General features: G+C 38.3%; 1 protein-coding gene across 8 annotated transcripts in view; it reads right to left on the bottom strand.

Moving 5' to 3' along the window:
• The window catches only part of NALCN (sodium leak channel, non-selective), a 292,929-nt gene that overhangs the window by 99,033 nt on the left and 167,921 nt on the right, over positions 1–25,975 (bottom strand). For 7 of the 8 annotated variants that reach the window (XM_067713361.1, XM_067713364.1, XM_067713365.1 and 4 more), the window contains 2 exons: positions 21,356–21,493; positions 7,286–7,360 (listed from right to left, as the gene is read on the bottom strand). In XM_067713361.1, coding sequence (XP_067569462.1) covers positions 7,286–7,360; positions 21,356–21,493 — 213 coding nt within the window. The remainder of the gene's footprint in view (positions 1–7,285; positions 7,361–21,355; positions 21,494–25,975) is intronic. The other variant, XM_067713362.1, reaches the window with a different exon arrangement.

The following is a 25,975-nucleotide window of genomic DNA, read 5'->3' as shown; positions in this document are numbered from 1 at the left end:
TAAATGATGTTACTACATAGCTATAAAAATTAAGAATCAGTCCGTAACCAGGTGGTCTGTCTAGAAACTTAGAGCATGAGAAGTCTGAGAGGAAAAGGTTAACAGTTCGTCTTTACTTTCTTAGCTGTCATCACTCCTCACCCTTCTGCAACCCAGCTTCTGCACCATCAGAATCCCTAAGCCTGCTCTCACCACCTTACCAATATGGTGACCAATTTTTTATCAAAATTAAAAAAAAAAAACTGTGGTCAGAAACGCATAACATCACATTTATCATTTTAGTCATTTTTAAGGGTACAGTTCAGTAGCATTAAGTACATCCATATTGTTGTGCAAAAGGTCTCAAACCTTTTCATCTTTTAAAACTAAAACTCTATAGCCATTGAACAACAACTCCTCTTTGCCCCTCTCAACCCTCACTCTATTTTCTGTTTCTATGAATTTGATTACGTTAGATACCTCATATAAATGGAATCATACAGCATTTATCATTTTGTCACTGGCTTATTTCACTGAGCATAATGTCCTCAAGGTTCATCCATGTTGTTGCACGTCAGAATGAATAATATTCTACTTTATGTATATACCACATTCTCTTTAGTCATTCATCTGTCAATGGACATTTTGGTCGCTTCCACCTCTTGGCTATTGTGAGTAACGCTGCAATGAGATCCTACTTTCAATTCTTTTGGATATATACCCAGAAGTGGTATTGCTGGATCATTTTTATTTTTAATTTTTTGAGGAACCTCATGCTGTTTTCCATAGCGGCTGCACCATTTTACACCACCAACAAGTGCACAAGTCTTCCAATTTCTCCATATCCTCTCCAAGCCATGAACACAGAGTGTCTTTTCATTTATTTGTGTCTTCTGTAATTTCTTTCAGCAATGTTTTGTAGTTTTCAGGGCAGAAATCTTACACTTCCTTGGTTATTTTTTTCCTAAGTATTTTATTTTTTCTGATGCTATTGTAATTAGGATTGTTTGCTATGGTGACCACCTTTGACCTCTCTGAAGTCTTTTGAGATTGTGAACCACAGCCTTGTTCTTGATGACACACACGTTCTACTCTTTCCTCCTACCTCTTGGGCTTCTCATTCCCATTTCGGGCTCTTTCTCATTGTCTCACTGGATTCATTTGCTGTTCCTCAGGGAACCATTCTTCCCTTGGTAAACTCATGATTCTAAAGGCTTAACTTACCACCTGCATGTTAATTTTTGCTTCTCTCCAATATCTGTCTCAGCCCTGATACTCTGCCTAAGTTTTAACCCTTACATCTATCCACAGACATTGTCTCATAGATATTTCCCAGGCATCTCATGGAAAATATGACCCCCCCACTCCCCAAAATAAAAAAACCAACCCCAAAATTCTTCCTTCTTCTGCATCCTCTGCCTTGGCACATCTGGGGCAATCTAGAAACCTGGGTGATGCTCGTCTCCAACCTTTGCTCATCTTACATTCAACGGGTAAGATGTAAGATCCTACCCTCTGCATTCCCTCTTCTGTACGTCACCACTCCTTCACGTTCCCTCATCTCTATTTCCTTTAGTTGAGACTGCAATCACCATCTGCTTCAGGGATTGGCTCTCCTATCTTCAGCCTAGGTGCCCTTCAATTCATTCTCTGAACTGAAGAATGTAGGGGAAAAAAGAATGAAATTTTGCCATCTGCAGCAACAAGGATAGACTTGGAGGATATTACGCTAAGTGAAATAAGTCAGACAAAGAAAGACAAACAATGCATGGTATCACTTATATGTGGAATCTAAAAACTACAGCAAACTAGTGAATATAACAAAAAAGAAGCAGACTCACAGACATAGAGAACAAACCAGTGGTTACCAATGAGGAGAGGGAAGGGGGAAGGGCAATTTAGGGGTAAAGGATTAAGAGGTACAAACTATTATCTAAAAAATGAAAAAGATACAAGGATATATTGTACAACATGGGGAATATAGCCAGTATTTTATAATAACTATAAATGGAGTATAACCTTTAAAAACTGTGAATCACTATATTGTACACCTATAACTTATAATATTGTACAGTAACTAAACTTTGATTAAAAAAAAAAATAGAACATAGGGGAGATTATGTCGCTCTTGGCTTAAATGCCCACAGGGTAATATCTAGTGGCTTAGCACTGCTCATGGCATTTCCTCTGCTGGTCCCTGCTTGTTTGTCCAGCTCACCATTTTCTCCCTTGCTCTATACTTGAGTCACAGTGAACTCCTAGTGGCCTCCAAAAAGCCACCAAGCTTTTTCTTGCCTAAAGAAAAAGTTTGCTGTTCTCTTGGTCTCAAGCATGCTTCTTTACACTGCCTTCTTCTAACTTCCTTCACCTAGATGGGAATTACAGATTTTAGTCTGTGCCACACTTGGGAGAAAACATATCTAATTTCATCATCTGTTATGTGTGTCTCCTTTGTGCTCCACAGTTTGTAGTATCTGTTTAGTTGTCACTTTCTGCCACCAGTTCATAAGCTATTTGAAGGCAGGAACAATATCTTGCTCATCATTATGTCTGGTGCCCCTAACACAACATCTGAAGTACAGTAGACGGGCATTCAGACCCCAGGATTACAAAAATGGGGAGATCTAGTAAAAGGAATACCTCAAGTGACATTAGCCTGATGCCATTACGTATTTGAATCACACAACCCTCCTTCTCCACACCCCACACTGATTCCCAGCTCACTGAGCTATATTCTGATTACAATTTGACCTCCAATCTACACATCCACAGGGAGAGAAGCTGCTGATCCAAAAATGCAAGCATCTCAACCAACCCATTTTCCAGACACTCGCCTTAGAATGAATGAATGAACTGATTCTCTGAGCAGGTTGTGTGTCACCTGCATTGGGGTGAGAAAGCCCTTATTCTCCCAACTTAAGCACTTTACAAATTATATGAAATTGGGCAAGAAATTTATCTCCCTGAATGTTAGTTTCTGTGTCTTTAACATTTAGAATTAAATTCAGTAATTGCATATGAAGTGCCTGGCACCAGGTAGTTTTCAATAGGGAATATTTATTATTGTAACAGTTGCATCCTTCTTTCATGTTACATTCATTTGAGTTCACTCCTGTGAGATGGAAAAAGTACTAAGAAGACTGAAGGCTCGACTCAGATCAGGAGATGGCAAACAGTGCTTAGCTGAGTGGCTAGTCTGTCCCCTTGCTGTTGCCCTAAATCCAGAATGACTTCAATACAGGAGACAAGACAGAGATGAAAATGAAAGCCCCCAGGTAAGGCTACGGAGAAACATTAATCCAGAGCTCATATTTTTTTTTTTTTTTGGAGCTCATATTTTTAAAAGGACTAAGAGTTTTGTTGTTTTGTTAAAATCATAATCAACAAGAGAGAGAAGTCTCTTTACATGTCCATCCCTCACTATGCATTGGACATCACAGAAGACCAAACATTATCAAATTTGAACCAGACAAGACTCAAATGGGACTTAATACAGAGCTGGGGTAACAGTTTTAATTGCAGAGCTTTGAACTTAATCTACACAGACTATCTCTACTTCCCTTTTCAATGATTCTTTTCCCTGAGGCTTCTCTATGGGTCTTTTTTTTCCCTCATAGTTTAATGAATCTTCTACTGCTTAAAAGAAAACCCTTTATATCTGTCTTGCACTGAATTTGCAAAAATCATTAAAGCTGCAAGAATTCTCTTCCTTTTCAAAGTTTGCAAAACTCCACCTACATTCTCCAGTGTCTTTGCTGCATCACAGAGCATGAAGGTCATTGTCTCCTACTGCTGTTTAGAGGACAGCAGTAGGTCAAGGGGGTTTTTAGCCTCTATATGAACTGACCTGGCTTCTCGGCAGCCAAATTATACATTTACAGACAATCTCATTTCTAGTCAATTTTCTGATCTTATGTGAAAACCCATTATATATCTCTATTTCTATCTCTATCTATCTCCAGTTCCTCTATTGGGTTTTGGTGATGCTGAAAGAGAATCACGGTCTCTATTTAATTAGATACGGGGTCACATAAATTATGGCAGCTAGGAAATGATTGCTACTGCTATATTGCTGCTAGGAAAGCAATAGATGAATTTTATGTGAATGCATAATTGGCATGTTTTTTCAGAGCATTATTTATTTTGAAGAGTGACAAAGGAAAAGCTACATTAGTGGCTCTAAAGGCAAAACACTGGTGATGGCATGGAGACAGGTGGCCTGGGAATGAGCATTTACATCAGAACCTACCCAAAGTCATCCCCAAGGAGCCCTTTAATTATTGCCCTCTGAGTCCTCTCTTTAAAAATGTTTCTGTCTATCAAAATGCCTTTATTAAGCAATAAATAATTCAACGTTGCTTCTTTTTCCTTAAAGAAAAGCATATATGAAGAGCCTTCAGAGCATTAGCATTAGGGAAGCAGTGCTGCTGCCTAGAATTCACAAATTTCCAGCTAAAAGTATTTAAGTAGGCATTTTAGTAGGGTAAATGCACAATTCCCTTTAGGTTTCCTGAAGTGTTAAAGAAGGCTGCTGGTCCCACAGTTTCTCCTGAAGAGCCCCACGGGTTAGCATCCCTGGCTGGAAACCACTGTCTTAAAGGGCAAGGAGGCAACTTCAGAAAATAATGGGGAAACAATAAGTAGCATGTTCCTACTTAAGAAGGATACAGTTCCAGCACCATTGATCCTGCAGACTGTGCTTGCCTCAGGGAGCTTCTTCACAAAAGCTCTGGTGCATGGAGCAATCTGATGTAGCATTCGGTCACATTTCTCCCCCTTTATCATTGGCTTAGATTAATAATCTGTGCTCTTTCCTTTAATTTCATCTCTTGGATGTTTTCCTCGTTCACTTCTTCACTTCTTTCTCTTCTCCCATTCTAGTTTCTTCACTGTACCATTCAGCTTTCTACCATTGTCTCCTATCCCATCCACCTCCAGGGACATAATCCCTCTCCCAAGCATGAGAACCGACTTTTTCTAATAGCCCCCGTTCAGTGTTTCATATTTAATGTCTCCATTTTAGAGATGGCTCACACGGTTTCTATTACTCTTGAAAAATGTCTATGCGCCAACATGTATATTTTAACACAATTGTTTTTACCACAATCATAATAAAGTACATTAAGTCTCTAGAGACCTCTCTAAAATGTCAATATGCTGCAAGCACCTTATGTCTGTGTCTAAGGAGGGTCATTGCTCCAGAAGGTCCCTGAGGGAAAAGGTGCTTTGGCCAGTGTCTGCCATCATGTGGAGTGAATGGTAAGCATCTCAGCTCTTAGCTTCTGCCAAAGTCCTAACTCCAGTGCCTCTAATTAGATCATCTGCCTTTTGCATAGTTTTAATGATTGGGTAGCTTAATTCACCTCCATTCCTCAAGAAACTGCCTGTCACATCAATGGTTATTTCATGAATATAATGACGTCTCTGTCACCTAAGATATCATTATTTATCAACAAGTAACTAACAGTCTTATGAATGAGCCTCCACAATGGCATGACTCATGTCTGGCATTTATATAGCTTTAATGTGACTCAATATAGCATAGAGGCTGAGTCTGGGCTTTTGGTCCAAATTGCCTGGGTTCAAGTCCTAACTCTGCCACTTATTAGCAGTGAGACCTTAGGCAAGTTACTTCTCCGTGCCTTAGTTTCCTCACCTGTAAGATGAAGCTATTAACAATACTTGCATCACATGGTTGCTGTGAAATTTAAATAAATGAAAATACAAAGTAGCTGGCACTGAGCCAGTGCTCACACAAACGTGACTGTAGCTCTAAGAACCTACAGACTAGTTAGTGGAAAGGGTCAAAGACTGAAAAACAAGTTTAAACTGAATAAAGACAGACTTTGGAATACAGAGTGCTTTCTGGAACTTGAAACATTAAGAAAATCAACCATTTTTTCACATTTTCCCCATCCTCTTCTCTGGGAATAATAAAAATAGAGTAAAATCATTTAAATCCTGAAATAAATACCAGATTTGTAAAGCAAGGACTAAGGTGGTTATACAGCAAGAGATATTTATTGGTTGTGTCTAATTATATGGTTGGTCAATTTCAATTTTGAACTCACTAATTACATATTTCTTCTACAACTAGAAACCATGGGAAGTATTTGCATCAATGGCATAAAGAACTTCCCAACCCTCATTTGAAGAACCTACCACTGTTGCCACAAATTGAAAAGATCTGGAAGAAATCATGCCCACCACACTCAGATAACTATTTGCCTGTGTAGCCCCAGGACAGGGAAGAATTTAAATCCTTCCTTGATATGCTCGCAGTGGGCATCTTTATATCAAATATGTTTGTCTCTTTTTTCCTTATTGACTGCCCTTGGTTAAAAGCATAGGCTTTGGAAATAAACAAGAGTAAAACAATGAAATGCTTAAAGGGATTTTCAGATATATAAATAACAACAAAAATTTAAATAGGTTATGTCTTTGTTTTTTTAAAAATAGACAACTCTATCCAACTTGAAAATTCTGAATGTGTAGGGCCTTCCTAAAATTCCAGATAGGATCTTCACTGGGATGTTAGTAATTCCAACTATTGCAGTGCTGGGGAGGGTAAGCCAAGAATATTTATCCAGGCTCCCCCCTTTTATAAATTCTGCTTCTCAAAGGGTCTCTTTTCTTTGACAGAGTCAAATATTCAAGCCAAGTATCTTCCATGGAACAAAAACTATGAGAATAGCTAATCACACCTGTAATCCTTCTGCCAACATCAATAACATAATCTTCACACATTTACATTTACATTTTTGGAACATGATTATCAATGCCATAACACCCAATCTATTTTCATACACAACTGGGCACACAGTTGATCAATTATTCTATCCCATTTCTTATAACCACTTTGGGCACCCAGACTAAATTCTCTTTTAATGTCTAGTGGTCAGGCAAGTTTATGCTTAATATTTTTATGATGATGATCAAGAGTATTACATGTAATTATGCCAAATGGCAATCTGGCCCTGAGGCATTTCATTTCCAAACTATCTTCATTTAATGGCAGAAGGAGAATCTAAATTCAGTTTACTGTACTATGTCCATCTTAATTTTACTCAAAATAATGATATAAAAATATTCCTAGGATAATCATAGGGCAATAAAAATTTCCTTTGTTGATATTAGAGAAGGTTAAACTTAGAAGAAAATTATTTGCCAACTCAGATTGTCTTAATTTATTAAAATCTATCTTTTTTTACTTTGAACCTTGAACTGCTTTAATACTACCTGTAAGCACATGTTTTGCCCTTATTTTTTTAATGCCGATTTAAAGAATCCCCCATACATTACTTACTTGTTTAAGCTTCTTTAGATCTTCATCAAGTTCTAAGTTGTCCAAAATAACAGCGACAAACAAACTCAGGAGGATCTATAAAATGGTTAAATAGCAATGAAAAAACCCACACGCCATAAGTATCAAAACATCATATATATGATATAGAATATCTACCTAAAATATACACTTATATAGAATGCATTAAACATGAGTTGTGAATCACTGCATAGGTATTTTAAGATACTTATAGCAAAGACATTAAAGGAACTGCATCTGTTAACTGAAATAAACAATATAAAATATTAATTTGCTTAATAAAACTGATTTAAAATGAAAATTAAGAAACCTTTAAAAAAATAACTCAACAATCTTACTTCTAAGACTGTATTCAAAGAAAATAACCTGAAGTACTAATGAAAACCTTTATGTACAAAAGTGCTTGAGAGATTATTTGTAATAATGAAATACTGGAAATAACATCTAACCTTATGTAAATAGCTAATACAGTTATAGAGATCTCTATTGTAAAATTCATGCAGCCATTACAAATCCATTGTGGTAACTAGTCTCCAACATTGTGAGTCACTGGTGTTCACAGTCTTGTGTATCCCCTTACACATTGAATATGGCTGGTCTGTATAACCAATAGGTTACGGAAAGGATTGTGTGTGACTTATGAGGCTAGGTAGTAAAAGTCATTGTGGCTTTCACCTCGCTCCCCCTTGGATCACACACTCTGCTGGAAGCCAGGTGCCGTGTCCTATGGCCAGGTGCCGTGTCCCTATGGAGAGGCCCATGTGGCAATGAGCTGAGGCCTCCTGCCACAGCCATGCGACTGACCCATCTCAGAAGTGGATCCTTCAGCCCTAGTAAAGCCTTCAGGTGACTGAAGCCCCAGCTAACATCTTGACTGCAAACTCATGGGACACTCTGAACTACAGAAACACCCAGCTAAGCCCGTCTCAGATTCCAGACCTGCAGAATCCACGTGAGATAATAGATGTTTATTGTTGTAAGCTCTTAAGTTGTTCATAATTTGTTCTATAGCAATAGATAACTAATACACTCATGAATTTTAACAGTAGAAAAAATGCTTACAATATTAAATGAGAGTATATATGGTAGAAGTGCAAGTATGTACAAAAAGAAATAGCGAAAATGCTAGGAGGAGGTACTTTAGAAATGTTAACGGTGCCTGTCTTTGTGAAAAAAATAGACTCCCCCTCCCATTTTTTTGTATTTCACTATATTTTCCCAAATTAAAAAAAGGCATATACTTCATTTGGAATGGGTAAATACGGTAAAAGAAAGAAAACGAAAAAGTAGAATTTTAAAAATATTTTAATTTCTAGTCCCTTTTCAACTTTGAATTCTCTAAAGTACCACATTCATTTGATAATCTTTTTCATTCTTAATATATATTCTTCCTTTTAATTTCCCTCTTGGCAAATTATTCCCATTTGTTACTATTAGACTGTTAAGCACAAAGGTAAGAAAATCGAGGCAATTTAGTCATAACTCTTAAGCACCAGAGAGATTATTATACAGAAGTTAACGGCTAGCTGTTTTCCAAGTTTAATGAGCATATAACAAGGGGAAAAAAAAGCCTCAACTACTATGGAGTTTTGACAACGTTTGGCTCAGGACAATTGCCAGCACTCTTCCTGTGAATAGCCACAGCCTTTGGGATCCTGCCAGAACTTAAAGAGGATACAGAATGGTCTAGAACATAGATTTTTTTTCTTTTTTTTAATTCTTTTTAAATTGAACCATAGTTGATTTACAGTGTTGTGTTAATTTCTGCTGTACAGCAAAGTAATACACACACACACATATATATACATATATATATATATATATACTTTTTTATATACTTTCCCATTATGGTTTATTACAGGATATTGAATATAGTTCCCTGTATTATAGGAACAACAGAAGGACCTTGTTGTTTATGAATTCTGTATATAATAGTCTGCATCTGCTGACCCCAAACTCCCAATCCATCCCTCCCGCATACCTCCTCCCCCTTGGCAACCACATGTCTATTCTCTATTAGACCACAGATTTTTTACTGATGTCACCACGTCCACCATACTGTGCACATCTGGGCACAGATATATTCAGGCTTACTCTAAACCAGACATTATTCTATACAGGACATTTCATAGTTCACTCCAAGTCTAGCCCTTGTCCTGTGACCTTGAGGTTGACCTTGACGTTATCATCAAAAGTCCTCTCAGTACTCCCTTCTCCTGCTTCCTCTCCCAGACTCAGAGTGGCCACCTGAAGGGCTCCGCTGTGAATCTGAGCTGTCTCACACAACTTCTGTCTCTCCTGGGCACTGGAAGCAGCCCTGGCTCTGTGTCCTAACCTAACAGCCTTTCCTATCTCCCCAGGGAAAGGGCCAACACAAATCTAAAAAGAAAAAAATAATTTCCCTGATTAAAAAAGGGAAAGCCACAGTTCCCCTCCCTTTGCTTAGTGCATTTCCTTGAAAACGTATGCTTATAAATTCTGTCCCTTTGAGATGTATACAGATCTTTTTAAAAGCTAAATAAGTCTCATCATTTTACAACCCAGGAAGAGTGCCCTGTCTCCCCTTCTCCATGGGAAGTTGGGACTATAACTTAGCCACCTGGACCCATGTTGCAAAACTACCTATTTATCATGGAGATATGAAAAGTTTTATTTTCCTTCGGGTAAAGGCAATTAGCTATCACAGAGGGCCGTCTCAGTTACCAGGTGAATTTAGGGGGAACTGTATTTAACTAATGATGCCGTCGAGTCTTCTTGCCTAAGGACTACTTGTTTTCATCCTGAGAGAATGGATGTGTTGTGGGGATGTGTATCAAAGGGTGACACGGCTTTCTGTCTCTGCGATCACTTTGCTGGGCTGTCCGCGATGCCCATCACAGTCTGGTTTAGTGCTATTCGATAATAAAACTGTTTTCTTTCTTGTCTACCTTGGTGGAGGTTTTCTGGATTGTCAGGAGATTTTATTTTTAATTATTTTCCCAACACCAGACAGATGGCAGGCTACTTAACCACAGCAAGGTTATGCTATTCGATTAAATTGGACTCTGTCGCTGTGTCAGATACTGCCTGGTCAGGAACATAAATGCGATACTGTGCTCACCACTACGAAGTTCACAATCGAATTAAGCAGACGTGGGTTGGCAGCCTGGTGCAAAAGAGCAATGTGGTTGGAGACCTTGGCCGGCAAATAGGCTCTGACAGTCACCAGCCGCGTGGCAACCACTAGCCCACTGTGAATTTCAGTGCTCTCATTTGTAAAATACAATGGCTATAATAATAATAGCTTGACAAATTGCAGCTATAGTATTTTTTCATTTAATCCTCCCGCAAGAACCCTGGGGTGTGGTATAGCCTATATGAAAATACACAGACGTAAACTTAGATATGCGACACTAAAACAGTTTTCTTCATATTTTTACATATCAGTTGAATGTAGTCCATAAGCCCTCCATTTGTGTTGATGGCTGAAAACCGAATCTTGCTACATGAATCCAATTTTGTCCTTTAAAACTTAAGTTACATTTGAATAAATGCTCCTTTTCTTTGTAGGTCTGGTTTAAAGTCAAAGATGTGATGGTCATTGGCCTCTGGTCCACTGTGGCCATGTGACTGGTCCTCTGTCCCCCATCAGGGGCAGTGATGGCGCTTATTTAGGGGACGCTGGGCTTTCTCTCTGCTGAATTGGTCACCACCTCAGTTCCTGCAGCTCCTGCTAAGATCTCTGGTTCTCAGTGACACCCCTTGTTTTAGTTTCCTAGGGCTGCTGCAACAAATTGCACTAGCTTTGTGACTTAAAACAACAGAGGGGCATTCTATGACAGTTCTGGAGGCCAGAAGTCCAAACTAGAGCTGTCGGCAGGATCACACTCCCTCCAGAGGCTCTAGGGGAGGATCCTTTCTTGCCTCTTCCAGCATCTCGTGGCCCCAGGCATTGCCTGGCTTGCAGCAGCCTCGCTCCACAATCTCTGTCTCTGTCTTTTCCTCATACTCCCTGCATCTTGTCCTCACCCTTCTCTTATAAGGACACTTGTTATTGGACTTGAGGCTTAACTGGATAATCCAGATTAATCTCATCTCAAGATCCTTAATTTCATTGCATCTGAAATGACCATTTTCCCAAATAAGGTCACATTCACAAGCCTGGGAGTTAGGACATGGATATACTTTTGTGGAGCACCCATTCAACCCCCTCTACTCTCTACCTGGTCTCTAATTTGGGCCCTTGTTCTAGCAGTAGTGTTCTTCCTACTCAGAGGCTTTCAACTCTCAAGGAAGTTTGGAAGTTCTGCCATTCCAGGTGGAGGCTAAGGGAGACTGGTTTTTTGGGGGGGGATCTTTCAGACTCTCTCTACCTAGACCTCTCAGGCAGCTACACAGCTCTCTGTGGGCTGCCCCTCGTCCGTGTCGGCCCCTAGCAAGGCTCTCTCCCCATCAAGTTCAGACAAGAAGTGGTTGCAGGTCTTGGTTGTCAACACACCAACGATGGTGTGACGTGCCACCATTGTCGAAACGCACCGCCTCCCTGTCTCTCTCTGGGCCTTTCTGCCTCCCTCATGCTTCATCCCCAGAAAACGTTCTTATTTCCCCTCAGAAAGCAGGGATGTGAAGGAAAATGGGAGCAGGGGCTTGGAGCAGGGGCACACGTGTGTGAAGACTGACAACCAGAAACTAAACTCAACCAGGGTATCCCAGGTTCGGTCCTGTGACACCTGAGCACTCCAACTTCTCAGAGCTGAGCTGGGCCGATGTGTCTGGGTGCCTCTTCTGAACGCTGCTCATCTAAGATCATGAGGGGCTGGTCATGAGTCCAGCCAGGTGCTACCAGGATAGCAAGATACCAAGGAGAAGGAGGTTTCTGGCAGGAAGGGAACTGTGAGAAAGTCTTTCCAGGTGGCATGAGGGAAGACAGGGCCTTGGGAGTATGGGGCTAACTAGGGACCTGGTGAGCAGGTGAGTATGGCCAGAGCATGGGTGCCTGGAAGGAGGCTGAGAGGTAGGCCTGGGGGCTGGCAGTTTGCCCAAATGCCACCAAGGGAGCTCGGGAGGTGTGAGAGGGAGGTTGCAATAATCACAGAATGATGGCGTTCTTTTCTTCTCTGGTAGAATTTTCCTTTCAGATGTTCTGGTTTTTTATGCAGGTAATGCAGTTATTTTAAGCTGGCTCATTGAAATAGTAACGGGATCCTGTTAAGTGCAGTTTGACAAAAGTTATTAAATATGTAATGTTTTGTTACCTTACTTTAAAAAACAGTACATTTTATACCTCCTTTTTGGAGGAAAGAGGAAAAAGCTACCCTCAGGGCAGAAGGACAGAGAAATAGATGGGGGATTCTAGCTGCACATTCTCTTTTTCATGGAGATAAGAGTTTGATTTTCATGGTAGAGAGAAGGCAAGACTCAAAAAGGAAACACTTTGGCTTTGCTGAAGGGGCTTTGCAGGTAGAAAGCCCCTCGCTAACAGCGTTGAGACAAGCTCTTGGGGAGGGTTTTGGTAACAAATTTAAGCACAATATATGGGAAAGTTTAAAGTTTGCTTTAAACTTCATTAAACCTAGGTTCATTCACTATCTGAATGTTCAGCACTTCCTGTTTAGTTAACATGAAGACGTGATGGCAAAAACAGAAACCGTATTTAAAAATGTGTGTGGAGTTCGAGTTTCCTTGAAACTCTGTGTGGACACGGACGTTTATGGATCCTTGTCACCGTGTTCCTGACGAGTAGGGCCCTGTGCTAAAGTGAGGACTTGGCACTGGGGGTCTGGCTTTGATGTTTCTCTGGAGTGGAAATAGAAGATGCTGGGGAGGCTAGGTCTGCAGCTGATTGCCAGGAGGTGAGAATTTCTTTGTAGTTTTTTTCTCAGACTCTAATAAGTTGGCAATAACCACCGTGACAAAGAAACAGAAGTGAAGGGAAGGTGGCAGCTTGGTTTCCATCATATTTAATTTACACTGTCAGTGAGACATTATTTTCCTACAAACCAGTGCTGTGCGGACTTGGACTTGAGCTCGCAGGCTGACTTGGGTGTCAGCCATTTCTCCCCCCATCCCCCATATTAATGGGAGTGGGGGACAGATCCTAATTCTGAAAGCAAGAACTATTCCTCAATCCTCTCAGTGTTGCTTTTTGTTGTTGCTGTTGTTTGTTCTGTTTTTATAGAAAGCTGAGGTAATGCTCGTTAACCTGAACCCATTACGTTGACGTCTGAGTCTTATTTTCAGCCAATGTCTGCCTACTACCAGTACCATCCGTACTGTGCCAAAAGGCTTTTCATAGCCATTAAATGCGGTTCACAGTTTTATATTAAATGCTACTGATATAACAAAAGGATTTTTACAGGGATTTGTCACATTGAATCACAAGAGCTTCATCATTTGCATGAAACCCTTTTACCTTTATGCTTTGCTGGTTCTAAATTACACAGTCAACCTGTTGTGTGCATTGTTTATCTTTCATAATTTATATAATATTTTAAATTTATAATGGGGCATGGAATTCTAAATCACTATTTTTTCGTAAAGATGTAATTTCAGGGGAAAAATGGCTGATGATATAGCCTTTCATTTCCTCTTGAGCTTTGTTAAATAAAGCACACATATACTCTCAACACAGCGGTATTTAGTATGTGCAATGCTTTAAAACAAGAAATTCATATTTATATTTTCATGCACTGGCTACTTGCCACTTTTAACAGATCTATAACACTGCATTATATTAATATGCAACACACGTATTTGCTCTATCATGCAATATACAATGGATGTAATACATCCACTTCCTTATTTTGTGATCAATATTGATACATCATGAATCACTGATTTCAATGTAAAAGTCGAGAATAGCTATTAAAATAGTCCAGGTATCTAATTCTTTATTTTTCTCAGATTACAACACCCATTCTCAAGATATTTTTGGCATTGACAATGCATTTGGTCTGGAAAATCAGATCTCTGCAAGCCTGGCAAGTCTCCTTCCTAGAATTTTTATGAATGGGGTAGCTACTGCTTGGTGGGGTGCTGACCTTCCAGCTTAGTGGGTTTCAAAACCAATGTCTCCAGGTTCAATATGGCTCCCGCCGCATGTGGTAGGAGGCGTTCAGCCATTGTGATTCCTCATGACCTCTCTTTTCCTCTAACTTTTCCTCTCACTCCTGAAAAAGCCAGATTCACCTGAGCTAACGTATTTGCTATGTTTAAGTTTGATACCTTTAACCACAGATAATTAACTTGGTTTTCTTCCATTTAACCATAATGCATTTCAATGAAATTCAATAAATGACTGAAGCAGTGTGTTCCCCAGCATCATTTTTTCCTCCAGTTTTGTTGTGACACAACCCCTCTGTGCAACACACAAGGGTTCTCATTCTCTCTACTGAAGGGAGAGGCTAGGTTAGCATGATTCAGGCTGCTGAAAGTTATGGTGTATTTTCTCAAGAGGGTGGCTTTACCATCTTAGAATGGGTCTTCTTGATTGAGAATTTCTATCTCTGTAGCTTCCAATCCTGTTTTGCATTCTTTCCAACTCTGCATATAGTCCTGCACCCACCCTATCCACCTTTCCTTTTTCATTTCCATTTCTCTTCTAAAGTTTCCTCTTATTATTTTCTTGTCCTTTTTATATAGCTTAAAGATAGCCCTTTAACTGAAATGTCACCTTTAATCTTATTTCTTTCTCTACTGTGAACTTTATTAATAATTTCTATTTTTAACATTATTTTCAAGGATACAGTAGAAGCACAGCAGGAATCTGGTCAACACCTCATCATCTTGTGGTTTTCTTTTCCTTTTTACCATTTATAATCACACTCTCCTAAGCTGTCTTGCAGGCTGTAGTTAGAAACAATTTCATTTTTCATATAGGTCAACAAAAAGTCAAGTGTAATCAGAGCAATGTAAAATGGGAAATGCTCACCACAGATGCACTTTTAAATGAATTCTATAAAATCAAGTTATTTAATTTACACTCTGGAATGCCCATTTTTGTCAGCAAAATACGACTATTTTCTGAAAGCTGCTGCTACAGAAGCAAAATCAAGAGATTGCTGTGTTAATGTAAGCACTTCAAAGGTAACAAAAAGACTATACACAATGAATGCTTAATTACATTTTCTCTCAGTATTCCCATCACAGGGCTTTCCTTTGAAACAATAATAAAGGGGAAAACACTGAAAGAAAAAAAAGAGTCTTTCAACTGCTTGTCTTTATCGTTCTTATCCCCAAATCATTGGCAAAAGTGGGGGAAAAGATAGATTTCATAAGCATTTGGCAAAACTGCAATCAGTCAGGACAGAAATACAGAATATACACCTGGCGAATGAGAGAGACATTTTACAGGAACGGTAGATAATGGCTATAAATATGCATTTGCTATACACTTAAGCCTGATTTTCGTTGTGGGCTGACAAACTGGTGGCCCCAGGGGGCGATGGAATGGCCTGCTGTTTCTTATTCCAGAACAAACTGCAGCCGAGCATTTCTTGTTTTTTTCTGCTTGGCACATGCCTGTTTGTCCCTGAGAAGACTAAATCAGGAGCTCCCCAGGCTGTGTGGCACCACCGGCCTGCGTGGGTAAAAATCAAATCAGAGCTTGTATATTTATGTGGACTTTTAAACATTTTTTCCTATTTGGGTTAAAATCTTTTGTAGTATTTTACAAAAAAATTAAAAACTCATACATTTAACAAAAATGCTCTTTTAAAGCTAAATCCAAGCCTAAAGACAGACTTATGGAATTGAGATTTTAACTTCTAAATGTTCAGTTTTGAAGGTTATGCGATGCATACGTAACACAGGCTTATCACCTTCACACACATTTGTATGTTGGTCCACAAACCATCTCCAGCTGTTTTCCTGCCAATATTTTAAGAATTTCAGATCAGGTTGACCTGGAATGATTGGGAAGCAAACGTTTATCATGTGCATCGATCACACTGCAAGCAACAGCATGCCCTCGTGCCTCTTATCACTTGTATCATTAGGTCTTGAATCACAGCTTTTATCTGTGTGTTTGTGTTTACCAGTCCAACTTCTGTACTAGTTTAGGCTCAGAGAGGACAGAGATTAAGCCCTTTCCCACTATGGCCTTATACATAGGTTAGTACTTATACAGAGTAGTTGAGACTCAGTAAAACTGTGCTGAATCGAATTAGGCTAACTTGATAGAGCTCATGATAGTGACTGACAGTCTGAGGACATACAGGATAATAAAGCAATTGTCGATAATGTTTAAGCAAAATCTCCAGTGACCTGGGGAAGTGACTTCAGTCCCTAGACTTTTGGGGTAGTACAGAAGTAACACTTGCAGTTTTGAAAATTTAATTATAGTGTTTTCTTTCACTGAATTAATTACTTCTCATTTAAAAAAATTATTTATAAATTAGGAAATCTGAATTGACCTCTTTGCTTTGTAGATGAAACCAACTACACATCTCAAAGTTTTAAAAATGTCACATAAATCTGGATGAGAAAAATTGATTTGTTTTGTTTAAATAATGCATTTCATCCAACTTATACTATATATAAACAGTAAGTTGAGATGGGTTAAAGGTCTAAAGATGAAAGGCAAAAATTTTAAATAATTATAAGAAGATAGGGGAGAATATTTTTATTACTTCAGGGTGGGAAAGAATTTCTTAAACATGAGTCCAAATTAAATGTTGACCTTAAGTGAAAAACTGATAGTTCTGGCCACATCAAAATATAACGTCAAAAGCCATCACAGACAAATTGGAATAATAAAATATTACCTGAGAGAGGATATTTGTGACATATATAGTAGTTAATGGATAATATCCAGAATCTATGTAGCACTACAACAACGAATTTAAGAAAGACAAACTAGCTTTTAGGAAAAGAGAGAAAGCACACGATTGGGTGAGTCACAAAGAAGACAGCCAATAAACATACTAAGAGGTGCTCCCTTATTAATAACCATGGAAACCCCCAAAACGCAAGTTAAGGCAAAGAGATATCACCATTCAACTCACAAGACTGTCAAAATCTTAAAAGTCTAACAATATCCAGTATACGTGAGAATGTAAGAACACAGGAATTCTCAACCACTGCATGTGGGACTGTAAATTAGTGCAGTTTGCCTGTAGAACGGGGGTCTGCAAATTAAAGTTCCAGATAGCAAATACGTTAGGCTTTGAGGGCCAAGAGGCAACACTGAGGATATTGCGTATGGACCTACACAACCATTTAAAATGCACAAACTGGGCTTCCCTGGTGACGCAGCGGTTAAGAATCTGCCTGCCACTGCAGGGGACACGGGTTCGAGCCCTGGTCTGGGAAGATCCCACATGCCGCAGAGCAACTAAGCCCATGTGCCACAACTACTGAGCCTGTGCTCCAGAGCCTCTGAACCACCACTGCTGAGCCCACGTGCCACAACTGCTGAGCCCGCGCTCTGCAGTTACTGAAGCCCCCGTGCCTAGAGCCCGTGCTCTGCAACGAGAAGCCACTGCAATGAAGACCCAACACAGCCAAAAATAAATAAAAATAAATTAAAAAAAATAAAATGCACAAACCATTCTTAGCTCACAAGCTGTAGAAATAAAGCCCGTGGACCAGGTTTGGTGTGTGGGTTTGCAGACCTGTGCAATGGAGCCATTTGGGCAGCATCCAGGACCCTGGATTCTATTGATACTTTCTGGCATATACCCTAAAGAAACTCACACAACTGGACACAAAGTACGAACATATTAGTTGCAACAGTATAAGAGCAAAACATTGGAAAACAACCTAAATATCTACCAGGAAGGGAACTGAGAAGTCAAACATGGCATATTCAGTCCATGGACTACTATATGACTCTATATACTAATGACTGAATTAGCTCTATGTGTATTAAGATGAAAAGATTTCAAAAACAATACTTGGTCAAAAACTCAACTGAGAACACATGTAGAGTTTGATACTATTTATTCTGAAAATTGCTACTCCTAATGATTTGTAAGGAGGGAAACACATGATGAAAGGTAAGTTGGCCTCAGCATGCAGTAGGGTCATAACAGCAAGAGAAGTGTGCACACCAGGCATCTCCCATCTCCCCCAAGGATGGCCATCAGGGCACTAGAGCAGTACTCTCAAGCTGAAAAATAATACTGATCTTAAAAGCTAAGGGTATAAAATGTCTGTAGATGATAACCTTAAATTAAAAACATTCTATATTTTTAATGGATACATATATGTGTGGGAAACTACTGTAATCCATTGATTTTAAGGTGCACATTTATCTTCACACTTTAACAATCTGAAATTGGGATGCACCTTACAATCTATGTGTATAGTTTAACTGTTGTTTTTTTTGTTAATGTTACACAAAATATGAGTCTTTTCAGAGTTGATAGTATGCTAAATTTAGTAAAATATGATTTAAAAACTGGAAGACAGATTCGTATCCAATTCATCATAGTCATTGTCTGGGAGAAGGGGCGTGGGGAAAGATGAAAAGAGAGACGGACTTGGACATAAATGATACTTTAAACTGATCAATAATACTTTACTTCTATAAATTAAAAACATCTGAAATAACAATAACATTTTAGCATTTATTAATATATAGCTTGAAATGCTCATACTATCTTATTTAAACTTGAAGGAACTCAGTGTTGGTGAGAGTTACGACCATCCTCTTACACCATGGCTAAAACATCCTCAAAAATACAAGTTCACCTCATATGTACATGGCAACCTTGGAAACTAGGTGTGTTGGGCCTTATTATTCTCACTTTCAGATATAACACAACACAGAGATCAGAGAAGTTGTCTGATTCTCCCAAAGTCACATCTAGTGACCAGCAGAGAGAGATCCTGAATCCAGGTTTTTGGACTTCAAGTCTGTAGTCTTGTACTCCACCATATTTACCAGACTGCCCTCATTGACATGTAGACTTTTCAATTCTCAATTGCTTTACAGATTTGAAAAAATTATGATCAAAAGAACGATTTCAATTGTCAGTTTTAGAACTACTTTTTGAAAATCACAAAGAAAAAAATTACTGTACCATGAGTTTTTCGGGCAGACACTTAAATCAGTAGAATGAAGGTGTGTAATTAGATATGGGTTTTCAAGCTGTGCTCTGTAGATTCCTAAAGGCTCAAGTGAATCTCAGCAGTCCTTGCAAGTGCTTCAGTGTTCCAAAATCAATGCCATGTTTTTGGCCCAATAAGGAAAATTTAGAATGCCCAAGAAGTCTATTACCAGATTTAATATTTTATTTCATTATATTAGTGATCCCTGTAGAAATCCACTTGAAAAAAAATTACTTTGCTAAATAATTTACTAGGCTAGATCATTTTTCTTCCTGCTTACATATTATGTTAGTCTCTGACTTAAGAATCAAATCTTTAAGTGTGAAAAATCTGCAGTGGGGAGAGCAGAAGATTATATTGTTTTAACAGAACAACAATCAGACAGATTATTCCCATACGTAGATGATTTCAACCATCTATCCTGCATTTAACCCATGATCAATAGTCTCCAACTTAAACACATAGTAGGTGCTTAATAAACATTAGTTGAGTTCATGAATGAATGAATGAATGAATGAATAAATGAATGACACAGATTAGAGGTCCTGTCAGGGAGGATGCAAAGACCTTAGGGCCAAGTGCCTGCCAACACCAGTGCAGCCAGATTCGTGCAGCAGACCTCCATTCCCACTGCTCAGTGTTCTTTCCTTTTGTGAATATTTTAAAAGTCACCCCATGTAAAAAATGCCAAAACTATTTCTACGTGATTCCACTATTTGAGCCCAGGACCTTCTGCCACATAACAATGTATCCTCATACACCTTTTGATGGACGTGTTATCATTTTGAAGGTCTCTGCCTATAGCAAATGCGACCTCTAGTTTAATGCATGTAGTTTCTCCAGCATTTATTTGATTCACAGACATTTAGATTTGGAAGGGACCTTAGAGGCTGTATGTAATTTGTTTTATCTTAGTGACTTGGGCAGAGGTTTGATTTGCTGCAGACATTTTCAGTGATAATGACAAGCTTCAGAATCTAGGGAAGCAGCAACAAATAGTTGCAAGACCCCGGGCTTTGAGACCAGGCAGACTTGGGAAAGTTCTGGTTCTAACATTTACACTCTTTGTGACACTGGGCAAATTAACTCCTCAGTTTCATCATCTGTAATGTGGGAATGTGACCTAACTTTGTTGTTCCAGATATTAGGAATAAAATTATAAAGAATTTTGCCACCCAATAAAGAGTAGCAGTTGTTTTTATTTCCTGTGTCCCTGATGAAGGGTAACATTCTGGGTCCTTACCTTGGAACTCTTAGCATAATATTAGGGATTAAATTTGCTTCTTAAATATGTACAAATTTATTATATGGAGATGTACATTTGTCATTAGAAAGACCTAAGGATTACATCCCTTAGTATGTCATAGGCCATATTTCATAACTTTTTCCTTTCTTTTTAATAGAAATACATCGAAGAGAAAAGTCTGTGTGACAGAGGAAAATTTTTCCTGGATTTTGGTATTCAGTTTTTATCACGCTTTTTACAATATTTGCAGCCATGTGTTTTATTTTTCCCCATGTGTTTCTTTTAGTCATACAAAGTGTAGTAACACTGAGCTAGTTTCTAATTAACTGACTGCACCCTGAGGTCTCCAGCTTCTGTTTTCAGTTTCATTACATCTGTGAAGAGGATGCAGTGAAACTGAAGAGAGTGTCTCTCTATGATAAAAAAAATAATAATGTAGTTCTGGTTTGATCCTTAGATCGCTGAGGGTGTGAATGCTTAGAGATGGATAAGTCAGTACATGGATGTGGGATTTCCATTTTGTTTTATCTTGTTTTCCCTCACGTAAACCACTTGACCTTGATGGAGACAACTTCTTACTTAGATCTGAAATCTAGTTCCTCAAGTAGTTCTTTGACTCATATACATTTACAATGGAAGGGACCTCATCCAACGGGACTACTCTACCTTGGTTCTTTGGTTCTGATTCTGAAATTGACAATAGGCCAAAAATCTGTTGATGTTCATCCCATTATGAATTGTAAGACAAAAATGAAAAGAAATGCTAAACTCACCAGAGTGGCGAAGAGGTGATACAGAATGAAATAGATGGCGACCACTGGTGCCCACATGTGTCCCACAGCATTTAGCGTTTGGTCCATGACGTCAACCCATCCTTCCTGGGTAAGGATCTGGAACATGGACATAAATGCCTACAGAGGAAAAGAATGGAAGTATTAAACACTAGCCTTGGGCTTACATGCAACTTAGAATTAGTATATGGTGTTGAGGACTTTGATTTCAATATTATTGATTCAGCAGGGAAAAAACAGCCTTCATTCGACAGATAGGAAAGGGCTAAGAACAAAGATTCTAAAAGCCTGATATCTAGCTATTCAATGTGGAAAACTAAAATAATTACTCTGAATTAAAATTAGCTTTGTTGGTGGTAAATACTGCTGATCAAATCAGAACAAAATTCAGGAACCTTTGCTTATTGCCTTTCTTGTTTTTCCCTTTTAGCAAGCTAACTATTTAACATTTCCAATGGATTGCTGTATTTTTTTTTTTTTTTGGCTGTTAAGCACAACTTATTTTTATAGTGAATTACAGTTGATTGTCTAAAGGCAAATGAGAATAATAACATTAATTTTACTTTTATAGTATCCATCAAATTATTTCAGTTATATTAAAAACATGAGACTCTTTAAAAAAGAAACTTTTCTAAATTATATGGCCATGCTAAGCAACTTAATAAAGATGATCACAGTTTTCATGATTTTTAAAAAAAATTTTCAAGACAGAGTCAAGACCATGGAAGAAACCCCAAGATCAAAAATAAAATAAAATAATTAAAACTAGAGCATTCCAACAAAAGCCAGCCTAGCTAAAAGACTCATTCTCTCTCTGCAAAGATCTTTGGTTAGTTTCATTCCTACATGTTTTTCTCATTGAATATATATATCCATCATTGACTCATGTATCTTGTACACATCAGTGGTCAATAAATGTTTCTTAATGAGAACCTATGATGATGTTGGGGAAAGTTGACAATTGGAATCTAGTGACTCTAAAAAAATCTTTACAGACTTTTAGTAAAATGGAAGACATAAATTGAATTCTCAGGTATTGGGATTCCAAGAAATAAGGTCCAGGCTAATACAAAGATGGACTGAGCCCAAGATAAAAGGTCTGTTACACTGATAGTATCTTAGAGGCAAAATGGACCCTAAAGATAATGGACCCTGACTCATTCTTTTTGAAGATAAGGAAAAAGAGGCTTAAAGATGGATGATTATCCCAAAGTCACTCTATTAATTTGTGGCACTAACAGAAGTAGCACCAGGCATTATGATTCCAAAGCAAGTACTTTTCCAAGTATTGCTTCCTGTGTTCAGTGAAGTCTGGAATCTACTACTTCCCAGGCCTCATTGCGCAGTAAGCTCTCTTAGCAGTTTTCTTTACTAGGGATTAGTAAATTAGCTTTTTTTTACAAGTGCGATGTTCAATGCTCAGCACATAATAGGCCTGTATGAACAAAGGAACAATGCATTGATAAATGAATCTTGAGCTAGGAGATAAGTTTTTTCTCTTACCCTTTGTCCCTGTGTGAAACACTTAACCTCTCCTTGAGTTAATTTTTCTATAATATCATCATCCTACAAAGTGTTTCATTAATGAAAGTATGAAGTATGTTGTTACTGATACTTGAACACGGCATCAACAAGGACAGTATAATACTTTCCTCGACAGGGTGCCAAAGAGAACACTAGCTTTAACTCATCCTAAAAATGCTTCAGAGAATTTTTCAACACGTCGTTTAACCTCATAAGTATGCCAGAACCTATCATTAAGGGCAATTATTTTTTCCCTGTGTTTTTTTTCTATTGAATATTTATTATATCTGAATGCAAGCAACACAAGTTCCAAAGATGATTCACATAAAAATATCAGATCTTCTTCAACAGAGCTGTCACTGGCGTGAAAGTGTGTGGACATCCAAGAGACTCTACAGTAAAAGGGGGAAGAGTCAAAACACCTACCAGGATGTTTTGAAAAACATCCTGTTTTGAAAAAAAAAAAGGAATTTTTCTGGACATGGATTTCTTTCCCCAAAAGTGACAGGAAAGCTTGTGATTAAGTACAACAGATTTATTCTTGGTACCTAGAGGCCAAAAATTCAGGGGTACCTTTCCGCTGCCTTGGGCAGAAACCAACTTAATGTGTTTTCATCTACGGCATTATCTTTCACGAATACTCAGCTATTATGCATCCAGTAAATGCTCGGGAACAGGAAGCTAGGGGTTTATAACCTGTTGCTGTGAGATAAGCAATGTGACCAAGAACATCGGGTTATCCTCTACTCTTTCCAGAGTTTCAAAAGAAACAACGTCTCACTTCTGCCCAGCTCAGCCCCATGAAAGTGCATACATACTATGAGATGCTGTGAATTATATTTGAGAGCAAAGCTTTCTGTTACAACGTGATTGGTGTTTATAGTCACTTACATGAATAAACCAGTGAAAGGTAGGGCCATGAAATACTTCTTCTATTACAGGCTGAAAAATAAGTTGTGTCCTGCACGAGGGGTACTTTATCAGTTTTGTTGAGATTTTATCTGGAAATTTAAATCCCAGTGACAGTCTGTTTGAGATGTGAATCAAATACACTTACTGACTTATATTGTCTTCAGGATCCGCATTCCTTGAAGAACCTGTTTACATTATTTATTTGGACATGGATTATCAGTGGTTCCTGAAGACCTGATGTGTTGGGGACTGAGATGAGGAAGAGATGGCTTCTTAAGAAATTTATAATAGGAGTGGAAGAAAAAGATGAACATGGCCAACTCTAAGAAATGGAAGAACGAAAAATACGGCGCATTAAGAGAAATATGGCAAAGCTATAAGAAGCAAGTTGGAAGGACAGATATATTCCTCTTGGGTGAGTCAAGATAGTTTGTAGAAAATGATAGCAACTGACTTTCATGAGGAAGACGAGTAGAATTTAAATGGTGGAGAAGGGGGTCATGAACAAAGGCCTGGAGAAGTTGTTTCTTTTCTCCAAGCTCCCTGTTCATGTGTTATGCCATTTCCTATCCTGTTGACTTTTACTTTCCCCATATTGATTTCAACCAGCTCTTTATAAATTAAGAAAATTAATCTTATATCTGCCATATATTTTTCCCTATCTTTTAACAGTATTTTTTTACAAAAATAAATTTTAAATTTCTATGTGGTTTAATTTGCCATTCCTTTTATTTAAGGTGTTTATATTTTGCTTAAAAAGACTTCTCTCACTGCAAGATTAGATATAAATGTACCCATAAGTTTCCTTATTTTATTATGCTTAACATTTGAACCAGAAATCACTGTTTAAATCAGTTTAAATATGGAATTTATTTTGGTATAAGAAATAAGACAGAAATCAATCTTATTTATCTTTTCAATAGGTGATCAGTTGATTAAGCACAATATAATTTAAAAAATCTGTCTTTTCTGCACTAATTTGAAAAATCCCTGGCATCATACATTGAATACTCATATACTTTCAATTCTATTTCTAAACTTTCTGTTCTTTTCCATCTATTTATTTCATCTCCAAATTGCCTAATCTTTGTATATTTTAATAAGTGGCAGAGTTACTAGCCCCTCCTCCTAAGCTTTTGTTTTCAGAATTCTTTTATTTTTATATGTTAATTGCCCCAAAATATCCTCTTGTTTTATTCACTGGAATCATACGAATCTAAGAAAAACTGATATTATCTTCCAGTCTCAAAGAAAGGCATATCTTTCCATTTATCCATTTATCAAGTCTTTATTCAAGATTCTGGACAAAGATTTCAGTTTATATAGTTTCTGTCCATTTCTTGTTAAGCTCATTCTTAATATTACTTTTCAAATATTTAATCAAGGTGATACCATATGATTAAAAATGTTACATAGGGCTTCCCTGGTGGCGCAGTGGTTGAGAGTCCGCCTGCCGATGCAGGGGACACGGGTTTGTGCCCCAGTCCGGGAAGATCCCACATGCCGCGGAGCGGCTGAGCCCGTGAGCCATGGCCGCTGAGCCTGCACGTCCGGAGCCTGTGCTCCGCAACGGGAGAGGCCACAGCAGTGAGAGGCCCGTGTACCACAAAAAAAAAAAAAAAAGTTACACAGTAAAGAAGCCTGATGATGGGTTTCTTAACAGATAATAAGCAATGGCCATATGCTTCAGTATCTCAGTCCCACTTCCTAGAAGCCACTGCCTTTAACCACTTTTGTTTTTACTTCTGGTGGTGCTACCCACATCCCCATTCAGTATTTCTTGATTTATCTACCTTAGACAGTGACTTCTGTTCAACAATATTTACATTTTGTTTTTTAGTCATGATTGGGTCTTCCATGCTTGTCAGTACATTGATAATCAATGGATTGATAGTTGATATGTTGACTATGAAAATATTGCTATGTAATACTGTTATCCTGGTAATGTTCTAGGATAATACTTCCTCCTTCAGGCCTCAGTATTGTGATATGTTTGGTACTAGAAGGTAAATGTTCAAGGTTAAGTGGAGGCCGTTTTCTTACTTTCCCCTTATTTCTCAGAATCTGGCCCAGTTTAATTTACTTTATTTGAATCACAGTGTTCTTACAAAATTTTTAGTTTAGTTTTGTTTTGGTTGAGAGTTTCTGATTGTTTTTTTCCCTGTT

The sequence above is a fragment of the Pseudorca crassidens genome, chromosome 18, assembly GCF_039906515.1.
Source record: "Pseudorca crassidens isolate mPseCra1 chromosome 18, mPseCra1.hap1, whole genome shotgun sequence".
Taxonomy (NCBI): domain Eukaryota; kingdom Metazoa; phylum Chordata; class Mammalia; order Artiodactyla; family Delphinidae; genus Pseudorca; species Pseudorca crassidens.
This window is presented reverse-complemented; position numbering and strand designations above follow the sequence as displayed.